At 32.2% G+C, this 21217-nt stretch overlaps 1 protein-coding gene across 4 annotated transcripts in view; it reads left to right on the top strand.

Moving 5' to 3' along the window:
* Positions 1-19003, top strand: part of LOC139524547 (deoxynucleoside triphosphate triphosphohydrolase SAMHD1-like) — a 46159-nt gene extending 27156 nt beyond the window's left edge. For all 4 annotated transcript variants that reach the window (XM_071319397.1, XM_071319400.1, XM_071319401.1 and 1 more), the window contains exons 8-14: positions 3551-3724; positions 4733-4824; positions 5181-5237; positions 6081-6267; positions 10860-10937; positions 17381-17488; positions 17711-19003. In XM_071319397.1, coding sequence (XP_071175498.1) covers positions 3551-3724; positions 4733-4824; positions 5181-5237; positions 6081-6267; positions 10860-10937; positions 17381-17488; positions 17711-17905 — 891 coding nt within the window. In that variant the 3' untranslated portion in view covers positions 17906-19003. The remainder of the gene's footprint in view (positions 1-3550; positions 3725-4732; positions 4825-5180; positions 5238-6080; positions 6268-10859; positions 10938-17380; positions 17489-17710) is intronic.
* Positions 19004-21217: the final 2214 nt, after the last annotated feature.

Below are 21217 nucleotides of genomic sequence, written 5' to 3'. Positions count from 1 at the left end.
GATAAATACAACTAATAGACCTCTTCGTCTTCTTGATAAGGTCTCTTTTTAGTCATTTTATACCTCTCTTTTCCTCAAAATTTCAATTTTTCAGTCCAAATAATAAAATAATTGGGTAACTTTCACTCATTTATGGTAGAAATGTTATAAGAAATGAGTAATATAAGCATTTTAGCAGAATGAACAATCCATATAAAAGTTTGCTGTCCGCAAGGAGGTTTCAATAGTCCTGACGTAAAAATTAAACTAATGCCGTGTTCCAGAGAGGGACATACAAGGCTTTTCTTTTAGTGAAAAAATTGTCGTTACAAGATTAGAAAAAATTTCATCTCTCTAGGAAAATGTTCTATCATAGTAGAATATAAGAAATATGGAGAAATAGCCCCCCCCCCCCCCCCATTAAAAAACAACAAAAAACACTTAGTATTGCTTGTTCTGTCAACTGAATATTCATCGTAGAGTCCTATTTCAAGACAATTTTCTCATTTAATGTGTTTTGAAGACTCAATCCACTCAGAATATTTCATTTTTTGTAATATTTGACTTAAATAGCAAGAAATTTAAACACATGAGATTACTCACAAGGTCAAAGGTGCATGTCCAGCTTCCCATATTAGGTGTAGTACCACCATTCATTTTCCACTATTAGTCTTTGTTAAATTTTCACTTTTCAAAAAAAAGGTGCAGAATTTATCTTTATGTTTCAAATAAAGAAATACTTGGCATGAATAAAGTTTAATCCTGTCCAGTACTATAGAAAAATTTCACATAACATTTTCATTGCATATAAGCATATAAGATAAAAGTCATCATTGGAAGTTAACCAATCAAAGTTCTTCCCTTATTTTATCTGTGTACAAAGTTTAGTCACCATGTAACCTCAAGATTACAAAATATTCTATAGAAATTCCAAATAAAAAATAATGGTGTTTTGAAATACCCAACACATATGTTTATGACACAGAAATGTTTTACTGCAATAAAATGTAGGATTAATTACCTATAACTGTTAGATTCATGGGAATATTTTTTCGACCTATTTTCGTATACAACCGGATGTGACGTACCATGATTTGGTGGTATTAATTTCACCTATCAGGGTCAAATATGTTAATTTTGAATTCGAACTGCCACACGTTACAGTAATAATAAATAATAAGTAATAATAAATAATAAATAAATAAGTAACAACATTTGCATCATTTAAGAGGTTGGAATTGTTATAAATTCATCAAATATATTAAATGCATGCCAATTTGATAAAATTCCTTATTTTGCAGTAGTTAATATACGCATGTGCAAACCAATTTTATTGGATTTAGAGCATTGGTACTGGGTTGATGCCACTGATAGTGGAGTTTCATTTCCCCGAGGGTATCACAAGCCCAGTAGTCAGCACTGTTTGTGCTGACATGAATTGTCATTGATATGGTTATATTTATAAATTTACTGTTAACAAATTTTTGATTTTTTGAGATACTAAGGCTTTTCTACCTCAGGCATATATTACCTTAGCGGTATTTGGCAAAACTTTAAGGAATTTTGGTCCTCAATGCTCTTCAACTTCGAACTTTTGGCCTTTTTAACTTTTTTGGATTCGAGCGTCACTGATGAGTCTTTAGTAGACGAAACGCGCGTCTGGCGTATATACTAAATTTAGTCCTGGTATCTATGATGAGTTTATTCTAGTGTTGTCAAATCGTACACTTTTGCCTAACCGGTTACTCGGATAATCGTTTGACCGATTAACCGGTTAACAGGCAATTTAAGTTGGTGTTTGAAAGCCTTATCAGTAGAACCCTACACATAGATATATATAAGATGTGGTATGAGTGTCAATTTGACAACCTTTCATCAAAGTCATAAATACGCTTTTAGAATTGAAGTTTTTCCTTTAGCATTATAAGGCTTGTCTGAGGATTACTGGCGAAGTTTGACTTTTAATAATCAAATACACTGTATCAACTATAGCGTTTGTACCAACTTCAGATTAAAAAATCCAAAAAAAATCTTAATCTCGTAAAATTGAATATGTCATATGTCTGAAACCGATTATTCTTTCCTTTTCTCTTGTTGTCTCCGAAAATAATGGGGGGTGTTTCAATTTGAAATGATTAATTGTAAAAAAGAAGATGTGGTATGATTGCCAATGAGACAATTCTTCACAAGAGACCAAAATGACACAGAAATTAACAACTATAGGTCATTGTACAGGCTGTACGACCTGTTTCTTCACTGTGTTTGCTTTTTTCTTTGAGCATGTTACTCGTACTTTCACGTATACATTAAGTACATTCACATTGGTTTGCATTGCACAATTTTTGAATTTAAAGTAAGACTAACCCTTGCACTACGGAGGTTGCACATTTAAATGTAGGTTTACACAATATTAGATCGAAAACGAAATAATGAAGTAATTAAAAAAATTAAATCTCATTACTGATTTAAAGTTACTGTTAAAAAGACATGCTTACTAATTATGTTTCTTAAAGATCCTGCCCCGAACTCTAATTAATTTTATGTTTTTAGGATTAACAATAGCAATCAATATACTGGACAGTTTATCTGTCAAACTAATTACCAGGACGACAATTTTCAAATAAAACATAACTATTTAATGATTTGATTTTCAACACAAATTTATATCAAATCTATCGAAATTGAAAAAAGTCCGGTTAACCGGTTAGCGTTTTTGGTATTCGGTCGCTCGACCGGTTAACCGGTTAACCGTTGACAACACTAGTTTATTCACAAAGCTTATGAAGTTCGTCACATTAGAAAAGTGAATTTTACAAGAAGGTGTTATGCCTGATTTTTTATTCTGATACTGATACAGCTTGAAATACACAAGTTAGTTCTCTTAATGCCAATACAGAAAGGTCAAATAATGTAAATAAAAACAGGTGAACATCTAAAAAGATATAAGAATGGGAATAAGTCAGTTGCACACGTAATCTAAAAAGTTTTTAAAATTGGTTTCTTTTGCATTGCCAGTTATCATTTAAGAGGTCAGAACCACTACTCCATCGTGTTTGAGAATTCGAAACTTAGAATATATTATATACAAAGCTTTTCAGTAAAACAGGGGAGTAAGGGTGTTATCAGCGATATTGTTTTCCATACGACGTTATGAGTTAATCATGCAGAATTAAGATTTAATAATGTACAATGTATGAAAACAACTGGGAAAACTCAAATTTTGTATAGGAAAAAAAATAGCAAATGTATCGCACTTTAGAATTTGATTACATTTCAAATTGAGAGTTCCCCAAAGTGTACATAATTTTAGTTGCTGAATGTTTTCAAAATAGAGTCAAAAGATGTATTGTATAATGTTATCAACCCCATCTCAAAGAATATATCTAGTGGTAGACATTGAAAAAGTGAGCGTATGTCAACGGATGATGCTGTTCTTACGCATAAAGAAGTCGTTTCATATTGGTTTATTATGATACATTTTTCCACACGATTGATAGAATAATTTCGGATTTTAATGTTATAATGGATACTGTCTAATAAATTAATAAATTGTGTTTAACGTTTTTCATAGATTGTAGCAAACAAGCGGAATGAGATAGATGTTGATAAAATGGACTATTTCGCTAGAGATTGCCATGGACTCGGAATGAAAAGTAACTTTGACCATCTTCGTTACATCAGTCAATGTAGAGTGATGTTCTCAAGTGATAAACCTGACGAAACGACTATTGCTGTTCGAGACAAGGTAAATCTACAATTTTGTTGTTTATAAACAGCGTAAACAATAACCTTAAGAATGCAATTCAACATATATATAAAATAATATTAATTCTCTACATTTCTTTTAATTATTATATAAGGAATGTATATAGAATTATTAAAAGTGCTTCATCGTTGTGACGTTCAATTCAATTGGATAACGTGACTAAGTTTCACGGTATCCATTCACAATTGATGCTATGAAAACGAACCTCAAGCACAGACGACGTATGCCAGATTTTGAATATATGATTTGTCGTTTTTGTCTCTCAGTTTCAAACGAATGGAGATAACAGTATTGTAGTTTATGCTCCAACAGCATAAATTGATGATTTTATGATCACATATACCCGTTTACTGGCTGCGCAAACGTACCACCTGTGAACTTAATTTGCGTGATACGAAAAACAAACATTTGTTATTTATTTGTTGGGATATTATAGCATAAAGGAACAAAAATGCAATAATGCCTCTACCATTCGTTACTCATTGAAGCTATCTACGTTAAAACGATGTGCATTGCATTCGAATTCTTGACACCTCTGGTTTTTAGTATAAGATACAAAACAGTCACACTTTTTTCACCTGAAATATTTAACTTATTTAATATTCTGAAGCGCAAAACATCTTTGTAAAGGTGTGACTTCAAAAAGGACATCTGATGGCATGATTTTGTACGCAAAAGACTAGACTTGCTATTCCTAGATTTTTCTATTGATGAATTTTTACCATTTACGAAATAAAACCATTTACAAACAAAAAGAAAAAAATGCCATTTCCTAATAAGATCACAAAATAAAAACCCCACAGAAAACAAAAGCCAACGTTATCGTATTACGTTACTCAATAGCACTCCATACCTTTTAGATTATAATTTGGTATATGATTGTTCTGTATGATTTATATCTTTATTGCTTATACAACACTATTATTTTAGCTCCAGTAGTTTTTGTAACAAAACACAATATCAATTATACATTCTATCTCACCTTAGGAAGAGCATAATTTGTATGAACTTTTTCACACAAGAATTGGACTTTTCAGAAGAGCTTACTACCATAAAGTAACTAAGGCAGTAGAGTTAATGTAAGTAAAAAAAAAGCTATTGAATTTTACTTGTGTTTTTCAATGTTAAACATAGTGTTGTTATGCAATTAAGTATTTGATGTTTCCAATAATTAGTTATATATAAGAGGGAAGTTAATATAAGGCGTGAGAATCAAGACTTGAGACTAGCGCTTAACTGCGGTGATGTTTAACATGTTTTTGAAATTTGTTTTACGTTTTAATAAATATCAATTTTCTCCTGATGCGTTGTAAAGCCATGTCAAGTTCTTTTTTAATTGCATGTTATTTATGGAACATCGCTTCGAACTATATAATTATATGCAATTGGATATTAAAAGATAGTTCTAAATTAATATAAAAGTTTTTGATTTCAGGTTCACTGACGCTTTAGTGAACGCCAATGATCATTTCTTGTTTCAGAACAATAAAGGGTAAGAAAATGAAAAGAAAATAATTTTGTTATAATCATAGATAAAGTAAAATAAAAAAAATACTGAACTCCGAGAAAACGGAAAGTCCCTCATCAAATGACAAAATCAAATGATAAAACATATCAAACAAATGGACAACAACTGTCATATTCCTAACTTGACACAGGCAATTTTAAATGTAGAAAATGGTGGATTGAACCTGGTTTTATAGGTCTAAACCTCTCACATGTACGACAGTCGCATCAATTTCCATTGTATTGACAGTGATGCGTGAACAAAATGTCACAAATAGGGGTACAAAAACAATTTGGACCTCACCAAAAACTAGTTTTTTTTCATGTGCACTTGAAGGGGAAGCAGATCCTGCTACTAATGTGGCACCCGTCGTGTTGCTCCTGTTGTTATAAAGTCGGTAAATAGTCTTATTCAGTAGGTTACATTCGCGAAAAGGGAAGCGAGTTGTACCTATAGAAAACTACACCATCAGCACGAAAAGATGCATTTATCTCAAAATTATTTAGATATTAATCCATTATTTGGATTATTATGAAATACAGGTTAAACAATCAACTTAGCCAATAAGCCAATTGCAAATAAAAAAAACCCACCTCAAAGCAAAAATTGACCGTGATAATGTTCAAGATCAGGTATAGCATGCAACATAACTGCTGTCTATACAAATATAGTTTTGAATTTTTGTATGCTATATAATTGGCTTTACAAATACATAAAATTTTAATTACAAATGAAGAAGAAATTCACGAAATTACTTTGAAAAAAAACTATGAATATTATACAGTCTTGATTGATGATCAGATAACGAATTGTTTTTTTAAAAAAAAGGGAAGACGTTAAGATGAGTGAAGCCTGGAAATACCCGGAAGTATACGTAAAGCTAACTGATAACGTTTTTGACGGAATTTTAATGGAAAAGAATCCGAAAAAAGATATGAAGAAAGCACAGGAGTTGATCAATAACGTTTATAAACGCAAACTTTACAAGCGAGTTTATGAAACACCACCAGTAAAGGTCATTATAATTATTGTATTATCTCTTAGTTATTATGCTTAGTAGATGTATATAAAAACTTAAACAAATGCATTTGGTTTAATAAGTATAAAATCTGTATTAGCACGTCATTGAAAAAGTCGGACATCATATGTCAAAATTGTTTGTACTCTGCTCATTTGTATTGTCGCTAGGTCGACTTGTTAAACTACAGACATATACGTAAGTTGCATATGTGAAATATTTAGTGCAATAAACTATTTCTTCAACCTTTTTGCTCACCTGGCCCGTGAGCTTTGCTCATCACTTGGCGTCCGTCGTCCGTCGTCGTCTGTCGTCGTCCGTCGTCGTCTGTCGTCGTCCGTCGTCCGTCGTCGTTAACTTTTACAAAAATCTTCTCCTCTGAAACTACTGGGCCAAATTTAACCAAATATGGCCACAATCATCATTGAGGTATCTAGTTCAAAAATTGTTTCCGGAGAACCGCCAAACCAGCCAAGATGGCCATCACAGCTAAAAAAAACGTAGGGGTAAAATGCATATTTTGGCTTATAACTCTGAACCAAAAGCATTTAGTGCAAATCTGACAGGGGTTAAAATTGTTTATAAAGTCAAGATCTAACTGCCTTGAAATTTTAAGATGAATCAGACAATGGCCTGTTGGGTTGCTGCTCCCGAATTGGTAATTTTAAGGAATTTTTTGTCCGTTTTCGGTTATTATCTTGAAAATTATTATATTAAGATAAAGATAAACTGTAAACAGCAATAATTTTCAGCAAAGTAAGATCTACAAATAGGTGAAAATGGTGAAAATGGTGATATGACCCCTTAAGAAATTATTGCCCTTTATAGTATTTTTTTACCAATTTTTCGTAAATTTTTGTAATCTATTACAAAAATCATCTCCTCTGAAACTACTAGACCAAATTTAACCAAACTTAGCCACAATCATTTTTAGGGTATATCGTTTACAAAATGTGTGCCGTGACCCGGCCAACCAACCAAGATGGCGTCCATGGCTAAAAATAGAACATAGGGGTAAAATGTAAATTTTGATTTATAACTCTGAAACCAAAGCATTTAAAACAAATATAACTTGCTTATTTAGTAAATATATATCTGCCCTAACATTTCCATATGAATTGGACAATTGGTTGTTGGGTTGCTGTCCCCCAATTGGTAATTTTTAAAGAAATTTAACCGTTTTTGGTTATTATCTTGAATACTATCATAGATAGAAATAAACTATAAACAGCAATAATGTTCAGCAGATTAAGATCTACAAATAAGTCAACATGACAAAAATGATTAGTTGACCCCTTAAGGACTTTTTGCCCTTTATAGTCAATTTTTAATAATTTTCATTAATTTGGTAAATTTTGGTAAGTTTTTACAAAATGTTTTCCTCTGTAACTAAAGGGCCAAGTTCATTACAGATAGAGAAAATTGTAAGAAGCAAGAATGATCAGTAAAGTATGATCTACAAACACAATTTTTTTCATGAAGCCATCTGTTTCCGTTGTTTAATATGCACATAGACCAAGGTGAGCGAAACAGGCTCTTAAGAGCCTCTAGTTGTGTGACCTTTTGGTAACATTTTGTAAAAAAAAACTTATAATTACATGCTCTAATTGAAAAAAAACCTATTCAATTTTAAGCATTTACAAAATTATACAAAATATTTTTTTTGAACGCACATATACATTTATAATCGTCAAAAAAGGATAAGTTGTTATTTTTTTCATCATAAATATATTTATTAAAATGTTGTACGATTGACCTGCGTTTAATTAACAAACGACTCATCGGTGACGCTTTTATAAACAAATATGTATTTTACAATTACTATGATGGTAACTATTCATATTCATACTATTATATTGATTATTTATTTATATGTAGCCATTTAACTTAATTATAAGCCTTTATACGGCCTACACAATGGAAATTGTTTTTTTTCTCCATTTATTTAATTGCGAGAGTTTATACATAATAGAGTCAGACATGCTAAATGTTACTTGATTTGAATAGATCAAATCTGAAGTACTAGTATACACAGCTACTCTAGAACAAGTAATATTGATGTACAGTTCTAAAGATGCATATTAAATGTACAACTGTAAAGCTGTATATCATCTGTACAGCTGAAAAGCTGCATATAAACTGTAAATCTGCAAAGCTTAATAAAAACTGCAACTCTGTGAAAATATAGATTAACTGCACATTTTTAAATATAGACATAACTCGAATAATTCAAGCCCTTTCCGTGTCCGATTTTCTCCCACACGAGGGCTTGAACTCCTTGTGATCATTGGCCGCGTCGCCTGCTCTCTGTGAGAGAGAGCCAATCAGCGGCGATCAGGATATGAGTCTGCGCAACTCTCTTGAAATTGTCTTACCAAACACGTGTGTTCAATTAACACAAATCCGATAATAATAAATTAACATCAATTAACATCAGTTTACATCATTTATCATCAATTAACATCCGGACCTCCTCCTTCTTTAGCTGCCAATTTAAATCAAAATTCCCATATTGCAAAGCGGTGTGAATTTTCCGGTTGACGGTCTTGATCGAGGAAGACGTTCAGGCGTTAATGTAGCCTTCGTAGATCAGCGGAATATAACGACTGAATTATTCGGGTTAATATAGACATACAGATTTTACCGCTGCATCTTGTGTGATACGATATTTATCCATAGTTTATATACAATGTTATCCCAGGCAGAAAACCAAAGCCGTATTGGGCATAACTTTTTTGAACTTTTTGTCCTCAGTGCTGTTCAACTTTGTACTTGGTTTGGCTTTCGAACTTTTTTCATCTGAGCGTCACTGGTTAGTCTTATGTGGACGAAACGCACGTTTGGCGTATTAAATCTTAAACCTTGTGCTTTTTGTTAGCTATTATTCGAAGTGTGTTTCTCTGTCCTATATGTTCTCCTATTTATTTGTAGAGTAGTCCTGTATTGTTATGTTGTCATTTTAATGTTATATTTAACATTGCCATTAAAGCGGGAGGTTTGGCATGCCTCAAAACAAGGTTCAACCCACTATTTTTTTTTTAAATTCCTGTACCAAGTCAGGAAAATGCCATTGGTTTTTTTAACAACATAATAATATTTATTCATCTCATCTTGCTTGTTACAAATATCACCAAGGGTTCAAGCTTCTCTTGATTTACCTTGTTACACTCCACTGATTATCTAGGGAAATAAACAGCTGATCCAACTTATTAACTTATAAAAGATAATATAAAGGATGTATAATTGTCTTATGCAGAGATTTATCAATGCTAAAAATTCTTTATAATTGACAATAACATTGGACATCTAGATTTATATGCATCTATTCTTTTATTAAATTGATTTTCAAAAATACTAAAGACATCAACAGTTTATGTTCTCTACTCGGATACATAGTATGACTTATAAATAGAAAAACTTAATACTGTTAGTATATAATTCAAAAAATAATATTTACTATTTGTGATTTTATGTCCAAATACCAGAAGTTGCAATTTAATATCAAAATCTATTTTACTTCTTTTAAAGAGTTCATAGACTTTTTGCAAAAAATTATTCAAATATCAACACTTCAGAAAATAGTGAGCATAATTTTCTTCTTGCTTACAAAAATTGCACTTATCTGTCTTAGTTACTTTCCATTACAATACAAGTTTTTTAGTTGGAACAGTATAATGTAATAATTTAAATCTAAATATTTTAATTTATTTACAGTCATATGCCATTGTTACATTATGGTTTGTTTCTGTGAGTGTTACATTTCAATGTTGTGTTTCTGTTGTGTCGTTGTTCTCCTCTTATATTTGATGTATTTCCCTCAGTTTTAGTTGAAGCCCGGATTTGCTTTTTTCTCAATTGATTTATGAGTCCGAACAGCGGTATAATACTGTTGCCTTTATTTACAGATGTAGAGTTTATATTCAGCTTTACAGTTGTACAGTTTATATACAGCTGTACAGTTGATATACAACTTTACAGATGTACAGTTTACATACACCTTTACAGATGTAAAGTTTATATCCAGCTTTACTCATGTACATTTGATTTGCATCTTTAGAACTGTACATCAAGATTACTTGTACTAAAGTAGTAACACACACAAAAGAAATAGATAAAACAAAATACCTGTATCACACATAAATTGACAATACCCTCAATCAGTTCGGAAGCTCACAATTAAAGCTGCATTGTTTTATACTATAATGCTCATTATATTTCAGAAAAATGTATATAAGACAAGTTTTCAATTAAATTTTTTTATAAGAAATACTTAATAAGAAAAATATTTTCACCTTATAGACTCATTCCTGGACTAATACTAACAAGAGCAACACGACGGATGTCACACGTAGGAAATGATCTGCTTACCCTTCCGGAGCACCATGGGGGGAGTGCCTAGTCTTTAATTTATGTTGTGTTACATGTACTATTATTTGTCTGTTTGTCTTTTCCTTTCTTGACCATGGCGTTGTCAGTTTGTTTTCGCTTTATGATTGTGAATGTTCTTTGGTATCGTCCGTCCCGTTTTTTGAACTCAAATTTATACCAAAAAGTATACTATACCTTTGCTTTGAACTTCTATCCTTCAGAAAGTTCAAGAAAAAGGTGAAGATTTGGAAAATCTTTTGCTGCAGACAGAACTCACCGAAGATGATTTTGCAGTGCAAGTAAGATTTTATAGTTCTTTTGATAGGCTTTCTGGTGAACAAATAAAATTTTAGAATAAGATACCCAACACGTCTAAAGAATCATATGTGTATCAGTGTTTTTGAGAATTTCAACTAATCTACAAGGTTGACCAAGTCAATGCATTGGTAAAGTGTCTCAGAATGTAAGTTGGAAACCCGAAATAGGTATCCGAAGAATGCAATTTTTAATTACTGAAAAAAAAATATATCCAATCGAATCCTTTTTTATTTGTTGGTTAATCTTACAAATTAGAAAAGCAGTATTATACATGTAATATGGATGTTTTGTGTCTGTTCTGAGAGACGATTTCGTCTAATAGATCGAAGCTTACATCATGCGAATGTTTTACGAGCAGACATTTTTTTTTATAAAAAAAAGAAGATATGGTATGATTGACAATGATACCACTCTCCACAAGAGACAAAATGACACAGAAACTAACAACTGTATCTCACCGTACGACCTTTAATAATTAACAAATCTAATACCGCATAGTCAACAATAAAAGGCACGAAATGACAAAGGTTAAACGAGAAACCAACAGACTAATTCAGCTAAAAAAAATGAACGAAAAACAAATATGCTATACATAAACAAACGACAACAACTGAGTTACAGGCTATTGACTTGGGACAGGCACATACATGTACGTACAGACTGTGGCGGGGTTAAACATGTTAGCGTGATCCCAAGCCTCCCCTAACATGAGACAGTGGTGAAACAGTACAACATGAGTATGAACTATTAAAATCAGTTGAAAAAGGCTAAACTCATCATATGGATACACATACAAATAAAACACAGAGTGGAAGTGGCCGGTATTTATATATTCCAACTACAAAAAGACACAAACTACAGATTTGAGAGTACGTTTTATGTATTGACGACATGTATACAAGTATCTTATATAGCTGTTTTTTGCAATTCAACCTCAAACGATATCAAATTTACTATGTAAACGACTGTTTATTTTATCGGATAAGATAATTGACACTTACTAACTGACTAAAATTAATATCAAATTACGACATATAAGCGACCGTTTTTCCTTTATAGTATCTTACAATCAATGTGTTGTTCCTAATATCCCTTATTTGATTTACAACACTTCTTATTCGATCAATAACTAAAATCTCTGAATGAAACATGTGCTGAACTGTTTAATTTTTACAACTATATTGATCCTTACAAAATATGTTGTTGTCCCAGCAGATAAAGCCCCAAACAACATCGTTTTTGTGTGTAAAACTCATTACATTAACTGCTTGATAAACGAATTAGGTATTGACAATTCACTTGGAAACTCAACATATACCCTCACGACACTTACCAAAGAGGCAATCCTGAATAATAATAGGTATGTTCTATGTTCCTTTGGAATTTCAACCAAAGATGAAGAACTGAATCTTCCATCACTGTATTGGATAACTAAACTACATAAGTGTACTTACAAACAATGGTATATTGCTGGATCTTCCAAGTGCTCCACAAAACGTCTTTCTAAATTATTAACATCTATTTTATCAGCAATCAAATGCGGGCTTCAAAGTTTTTGCGAAACTGCTAATTCTAGAGGTTGTGTGAATCAGATGTCGATACTTTAAAATTTCAAAGATCTTTTAGAGTTTAAACAATCTAACTCTCTTTCATCTTGCAATAGTATTAAAACATTTGACTTTTCTACAATTTACTCAAGTATTCCACATTCCAAATTAAAAGATAATTTGAAAGAGTTGGTATTGCTTTGTTTCATAAAAAAGAATGGCCATCGTAGATATAAGTATCTTGTCTTAGGGAGGGATAAATCCTACTTTGTAAAGGATCATTCTGATTCAAACAAAAAAAATTCTGAAAATGACATTATCAAGATGCTTAATTTCTTGATTGACAAAATATTTGTTACGTTCGAAGGACATGTTTTTTCAACAGACTGTCGGCAGTCAAAGGGGAACCAATTGTGCCCCTCTTCCCGCGACTTGTTTCTTTATTATTATGAGGTTGACTTCATACAGGAACTTGTTTGGGAGAGAGATAAGAAGTTAGCAATATCCTTTAACTCTACTTTCCGCTATAAAGATGTTGTTTTTTCACTAAAAAACTCAACATTTTATTACTATGTTGAACGCATCTATCCCATCGAACTAGAGGGAAAGGATACAACATATAAAGTTAAGTCGGCCTCATATCTTGACTTACATCAAGAAATTGACAATGAGAGTCGGTTGAGAACAAAAATTTACGACAAAAGAGATGATTTCAGCTTTTCATTTCAAAGTAGCAACATTCCAGCAGCATCTGCATACGGCCGTGTATATATCTCCCAATTGATACGATATTCAAGTGCTTGCATTTAAAATCATGATTTGTTTTTATAGAGGGTTGCTGCTCACAAGGAAGCTGTTAAACAAAGAGTTCCAAATGGTGAAGTTGAAATCATTGTTTCGTAAATTTTACGGACGCCATCACAAGTTGGTTGACCGTTATGGAATAACCGTTTCTCAAATGATATCGGATATGTTCCTTACGTCGTAACTACTATCCCCTTCCCTTTCATGAATTTGACCTACCGAATTGGACTATTGGCCGGATAATATGAGCAAAACGACGGGTGCCACATGTAGAGCAGAATGTGCTTACCCTTTCAAAGCACCTGTGATCCCCCCTAGTTTTTGGTGGGGTTTTTGTTACTTATTCTTCAGTTTTCTACGTTGTGTAATGTGTACTATTGTTTGTCTGTTTGTCTTTTTATTAGCCATGGCGTTGTAAGTTTATTTTCGAATAATGCATGAGTTTGACTGTCCCTCTGGTATCTTTCGTCCATCTTTTACAAGCAATCGATGTCAATGATGGTTTAAAAGCAAGAAAAGATTGATTGAAAAAGAAATAAATCTTACAGAGTGATGATGACGTTTTTCTATCAATGAACGTGCAGTGGCAAATAAAAAAAAAGAGTGAATGAAAATACCAAAGGAACATTTGAACTCATTTGTCAATCATAAACAGACGACGACATGGCGAAAAGACAAAAAAGACCAAAAGAAAAAACAACAGTATTAAAAACACTACATAGAGAATTAAAGACTAAGCAACACGAACACCCCCGCGGATGGTATCAGATTCATCCGCAAGTGTACGAAGAACTCAATGACGCATGCTTAGCAGTTACGCAGCATATGCTTATTCTTTTCTGTCTGGGTTTCAAACATACACACCTCCGAACTCGAGGCCAACATATCCAATGAGGCTGCATAACATTTTTGGGGTTTCAATGAAAATTCTAAAGCATAAGATGACAGATACATTACCTTTATATAATAAAAACAATTTCGGAGAGGATATATTTGTACATAGTTGTATAGAAAAGTGATGTGAATAAATTTAAAGCAACAGAGTTTGAGCAATTTGCAAGAACTAAAAAAGTGTACGTACATATACATAAATATTACTTAAACGATTTGCTTTTCTTTTAGTACACAATAACAAATAGATTTGATAACATTTATATATATCCGTTTTAGTGTTCTATATGAGATATCTATGCAGAAACATATTGAAAGCCAACGAGGTCAAAATTCTTACTTCGTAACTTGTAACTGTGTGATTTGTCCATTTGTATATTGATGTTTTGTAACTTGTCGATTCGTTAAATGTCGATTTGTAATTTGTCCATTTGTATATTGATGATTTGTAACTTGTCGATTCGTTAAATGTCAATGTGTGAAATGTCAATGTGCGAAATGTCAATGTATGAAATGTCATCGTTGTATTGTGCTAACGAACATTATGACGACAGATGGCGCTAGGTTTCTTCTTCGGTGTATCATGAACCTCCTGCTGTAAGTAGGAGCACCGCTACATAGAATATATACCAAAGTATTTTAAATCACATATGTACAGCAAACAAATAGATAAATGCATTGTTTGATTTATATGGCATGTATAACAGGGACTCGGTTTCAATTAGGGGATAAACATAAAATTGAAAATGGAAATGGGGAATGTGTCAAAGAGACAACATCTCGACCATAGAAAAGACAACAGCCGAAGGCCACCAATGGGTTTTCAATGCAGCGAGAAACTCCAGCACCCTAAGGAGTCCTTCAGCTGGCCCCTAACCAAATATGTATACTAGTTCAGTGATAATGGACGTCATACTAAACTCCGAATTATACACAAGAAACTAAAATTAAAAATCATACAAGACTAACAAAGGCCAGTGGCTCCTGACTTGGGACAGGCACAAAAATGCAGCGGGGTTAAACATTTGTTTTTAGATTCCCCCTTCCTCCTAATACTCCCAGTTTAAACCAAAGTGATGCCCTATCCATTTGACTTGTCAGAGAAAAGATCTTGCCATCTCGCCATTTGCATGACAGAGGCAATTATCTCCAATATGCTAACACTAATTTTATTTCACAATGAAAATATTTGCATATGATTTGAGATTTGGCCCAGGGGAATGTTTCGGGTCATGTTTAGAATAAAATTGTAGCCTGCATGGGATCCTGGCTGACTGATCGACAGGAGAGCCAGGCGAAATACAACCTGGTTTGTCAATTGAATATTAGGATTATATTTTTACGAATTTATTGCAAATGATTTTTTTTAATTTTAAATGAAATGCAAATTTGAAAAAAAATAGCTTTAATGTTTAACATCGTGAATAATTTCGGATAATCACCGATCAGATCTGGTAAGGTTGCCGGGCTATAAGGAGATGTGGCACCGGGTGGGTTCATATCGGGAGTACTGGGCGTTCAGCGGCTGTTGAAATCGAGGGACTCGTGAATATTTTGGTCTTTTTGGTTGTAAACTTTTATTGAACGGAAAGCTGGAAGCGGCAATATTTACCTTTCATGACCAGAAAAATTCAGTAAGCATGTATATTAATATATAATAGCATTTTTGGATTAATAGAAATTGTTTATAACTAGTACCTGGGTTTTCCAGTAATTGTGGAGCTTTTTATAGCCGACAACATGGTATTAGGTTTTCTCATTGTTGAAGGCCGTAGGTTACCTATACTTGCTTACATCGACTTTATTTGAACTTAGCTTTGGTGGATAGTTGTCAATCATATGGTTTATTACCACATCTCCTTATTGTATTTACCTGAATAATCCAGTCGTAATATTCCACTGATCAACGACTATTTCATTAACCTCGCAATTAGGAGAGATCGATTACGTCGAGGGACTGAACTAGTCGGGATGTATTTTATATAGTTTCCGTTCTGGAACGAAAGTCCACGTCAATAAACAAAATAAAACTGGGATCCTGAAAACATGCAATTTTTGTTTTGCTTTCTTTTAGAGGCATTTGCTGTTATTAATTGATTAAAATTACTTAGGTTTATATTCCATATGGAGGTACTCCTACTTACAGGAGGCTTATACACCGATGAAGAAACCGAGCGCCATCTGTCGTCATAATGATCGTTGCCATAATACAACGATGACATTTCACACATCGACATTTCACACATTGACATGTTACAAGTTACAAAACATCAATTAACAAATTTACAATTTACGAATCGACAAGATACAAACATCAATTTACAAATTGACAATTTACAAATCGGCAAGTTACAAAACATCAATTAATAAATTGACAGTTTACAAATTGACATTTAACGAATCGACAAGATACAAAACATCAATATATACAAATTGACAAGTCACACAGTTACAAATTATAAACTGACAATTAACGAATCGACAAGTTACAAAACATCAATATACAAATTGACAAATCATACAGTTACAAGTTTACAATTACATTTACATTTACGAACCGACAAGTTACAAAAATCAATATACAAATTGACAAATTACACAGTTACAACTTACTAATAGTCAAGATACGAAGTAGTAATTTTGACCCCGTTGGCTTTCCATAGAAACACATTCAATACTACAAAACTAGTATTTGACATACCATACCAAGAAAGGCCCCTCAAACAGTTACGGCTGCTTCAACAAATGTAGTCGTGTATACCTGGGAAAGTTTTGAGGTTATGTATAACTAAAAAAACTGTCTATTGTTTACAACTGTATATTGTGTAGATTGTGTATATTGGTTCTCTTTGTCGTTGTTGTCTTCATCTCCGGTTGATCATAAATAACTTTCAAGTTCTCAATTTGCCATGTGTTTGATATGTTGATGTATGGGATACTGCTTTAATTTCTAACTAAATACGATAACACATGTCACATAATTTTTGATTCATTTAACACCATTCAAAATCATTGTGAATACTTTCAAATATTACATCAAAGACATAAAATTAATTTAATGAACATTGTAATGGCCAATAAGAAGCTTGCACGTTCTTAATATTGATATGATATGCAATTGCCAATGCATAAACCGGTCGTTTCTACGTTCCCTGTGACTCTATTTGTATTTTCTTTCACAGAAAGTTACTTATTCATATGGAAAAGGAACAGACAATCCGATCACCTCAGTATATTTTTATACCAAAGATAATGATACGGACTGTTTTCCAAGCACCACGTCAAAAAAGGTATTAGCTTAAGCGTGATTTAATATAAAAAAAAATTGTTTTGCTTTATTCACTTTAATAAGGTATTGTTTTTGACTGTTTTTGTGACATTTATAGAGATACATACATACTATAAATGACACATTTTACTTTTTTAAATTGCTTTACAAAAATGTCTTTGTTTCATAAACATATCAATATGAAAATGTTATTCGGTAATGGTATTATTTGTTTTATTTCCAGACCTCACTGTTTTTGCCAGAAACATTTCAAGAGGAAATTCTTCGGGTGTATTCAAAGAACGATGAAAAAATCGAAATACTAAAGAAAGAAACAACTGAATGTTTAAGACAGGTTGAAATATATTCCGTAAACGATTCAGCTACCAAACAAGAACATCGAGATATTTTACCAGCTGAAACGGGTAATAAACAATAAAGTCAAAAGTAGAAGGAATACATTGGAAGAGGTCTTACTAAAACAACAGATTAACTTTCATTAGTTGATAATTTTTAGGATTATCTAAACATGATTTATTTGCCTTCTTTTAATTAGCAATCTTTCATACTTTTAATATCTAAGCTTTAAATCTTTATTTATTGTTGTATTATCTACACATAAATTTATTTATGAGTGTGTTTGTGTGTGTGTTTTATTGTATTTATTCTGTGAATATTTTCAGCTCTTTACCAAGACTGTGATACATCAAACATATTTGTGATGCTTTTCCTGTTTTAACCTTTTTACATATGAAAGTCAGGGCAAATACGTTTATCATATAATAAAGAAAACCAAGCAAAAAGACAATATCGCTCCAGCTCTGAAGTGACTAGCCAATGACATAAAGAGATACACAACTGTAAAATCATTGAATTTGAAATTTTAGTAAATGTGATAGGTGTCAAATATACTTCAATAACAATTTTTAATTGTTATCACTATCATTATTATCATATTATATTTTGTGTTGATTAAACAATTACAAAACTGCTTACTTATTAGTATGTTTAGTCTCAATTAGTCATTAGAATGATACCATCTCAAATTAAAAAAAACACAGTGTTCTGCTTACGGAAATGCCACGAAAATGCCCGTACCAATTCAGGATAAACTTAATCTGTTTTTGAGCGATAGGTTTTTCCCATTTTGTTAAGAAATTTTGCTTGGTTTTCGGTATATTTGTTACTTAACCTTTTGGTGATACCAGAACTGTGATAGATTACAGTAAGGAAGATGATATGAGCACACAATTATTATTAGTACTCGTGTTGTCGTCGTTGTTCGTGGTTAATAGAGTATTGAATATATTAATATAATTTTATTGGGTATATAATGAATAAAATTCTCTATTAAATTACTTATTCGAGTTTATATTTTTATTTGAAATACTTACTTTAAGTAAAATGAATAAGACTGTATTATTAGTACATGCATTTAGTCCCGAGAAAAAAAATATAATGCAAGAGGAAAGATATCAACCAATATTCATGTTATTAGCCTTTTAGTGATAGAAAAATCATAAAACAATTGTTAAAATATACATTGACGAAGACATAATCTTTCTTTAAGTTACATTGAGGTCTTGGGCTGATATGTGAGTGATGGCTAGAAGCATTTTGTTCTATTTTGAGTTATGTTTATTACAGTAAATCCGTATGGTTTCTTTTCTTACCTATTCTACTTTATCGGAACGGGAATTCTTTAAAACTGGGTTTTTCTGTGCGTTTTGTTGTGGTTATAGTGCACCAATGGGTCTTCAATATAGCGAGAAACTCCAGCACCTGGAGGCGTTCTTCAGCTAGCCCCTAAACAAATATGTATACTAGTTTAGTGATAATGGACGTCATACTTAACTCCAAATTATACACAAGAAACTAAAATTAAAAATCATACAAGACTCATAAAGGCCAGAGGCTCCTGACTTGGGACAGGCGCAAAATTGCGGCGGGTTTAAACATGTTTTTGAGATCTCAACCCTCTACCTAAACCTCTAGCAAATGTAGAAAAAACAAACGAACAACAATAGTCTATTTTCTTTTAAACTTACTAATAAGTCACACTGATATAGTGTTATCAGTTCAACTACTGACAATTATTAAACTTTCAATATAACTTGTATGATCATTAATGTTCCTAGAATGGTTTTGAATGCGATAATGATATATCGAATCTTTTCTTATCAGATTGTTGGGTCGAATTGTTGTATCTGTTATAAAAAGTCGATCATACCTTTTCACAACCGTCTCATACTTTATTTAGCTAGATATAATACAAGTTTAATCCACCATATTCTACATAAGTAAAGATCTTTACCAAGTTAGGAATATGACAGCTGTTATCCATTGGCAATCAGACCACTACTAATAATATATATATATATATATATATATATATATATTTAAAAAGTAACGAAATAACAAAATCTTACAAATTCAAAAGAGTTAAACCAGACCTTTGTTTTACGAAGAATATGAACAACAAACACAGTTGGAAGACAACAACACACGACAGTCACATGATGAAATGTTTAGAACATGTACATACATGTTGCCGCGATGTTAACTGTTTAACCCGCTTTTAATTTCGTTTTTGCGGTCAATCAATTAAAAATGTAATAATCATACCACATGCGTTATCTGTTTACTTATAACATTGATATCATATGCGATATTTTCGATTGCAATGCATTTATATAATCGTTAAACTATTATCATACGTTGGACATACATTTTTATATAAGTTTATTTATGTTTTATCAACAAGCGTCATTATAATTTGTTACTCAAGAACTTTGTACACGAGTTGAATCAATTTAAAGACTAAATTCAAGGCCTCCGTAAAGTTCAATTAGACAACAACTAAACTGAGAAAAAAATCAAAAAAATATACTGGTTGGCATGTAGGGTTCTTGACGATTGTGATAATATTCGGGAAGCTCAAATAATTGCCAATACTATATAAGGAGAAAATCAAATGAAATAAAGACTCTCCAAGAGCTGATTGCAAAACAATTTGGCAAAACTAGTTCTAAGATTAATCATGAACATGCACATGACATTGAACATGAACATCTGGTAAGTCAGCTTCTTAATCAATCACTACTTCCAAACATGAGTCCCGATCAGTATACTTACAAAAGGGACTTACTAAAGCATATGAGAAAAATACAGAAAGAAATGTGCTATCTTATATTGGAATAATAAGACTACAAGAATAACAAAAAGAACGACAATTTCATTACATTAAGACTTTTGTATAAAATGCCGATATTCCAGGACTTGCGTTTCCTTTTATAATTCCCGTAAAATACAACAGCTTTAGAGGGAGCTATAATGAATCACATGTGCAAAGTGGTTAAGCTGATATCTTCTTATGGAGTATCTATGTTAAAGTCGGACATAAAAAGGTCCGAAATCAAAAATATGAAATAATTTAATTGAGAATACCTACTTCCGGACAAACAGTTTACGAAGAAAATAATATGAAAACATGAACAAACGACAACCAATGAACTAAGTGTTTGATCAAGTCGCAGTTTCGTTTGGAATTTTTAAAAAAACTAAGGATTTTCTTATCGCAGGCATAGATTACCTTAGCCGTATTTGGCACAACTTTTTGGAATTTTGGATCCTCAATGCTCTTCAACTTTGTACTTGTTTGGCTTTATAAATATTTTGATATGAGCGACACTGATGAGTCTTATGTAGACGAAACGCGCGTCTGGCGTACAAAATTATAATCCTGGTACCT

The sequence above is a fragment of the Mytilus edulis genome, chromosome 5 (genome assembly GCF_963676685.1).
Source record: "Mytilus edulis chromosome 5, xbMytEdul2.2, whole genome shotgun sequence".
Classification (NCBI taxonomy): domain Eukaryota; kingdom Metazoa; phylum Mollusca; class Bivalvia; order Mytilida; family Mytilidae; genus Mytilus; species Mytilus edulis.
This window is presented reverse-complemented; position numbering and strand designations above follow the sequence as displayed.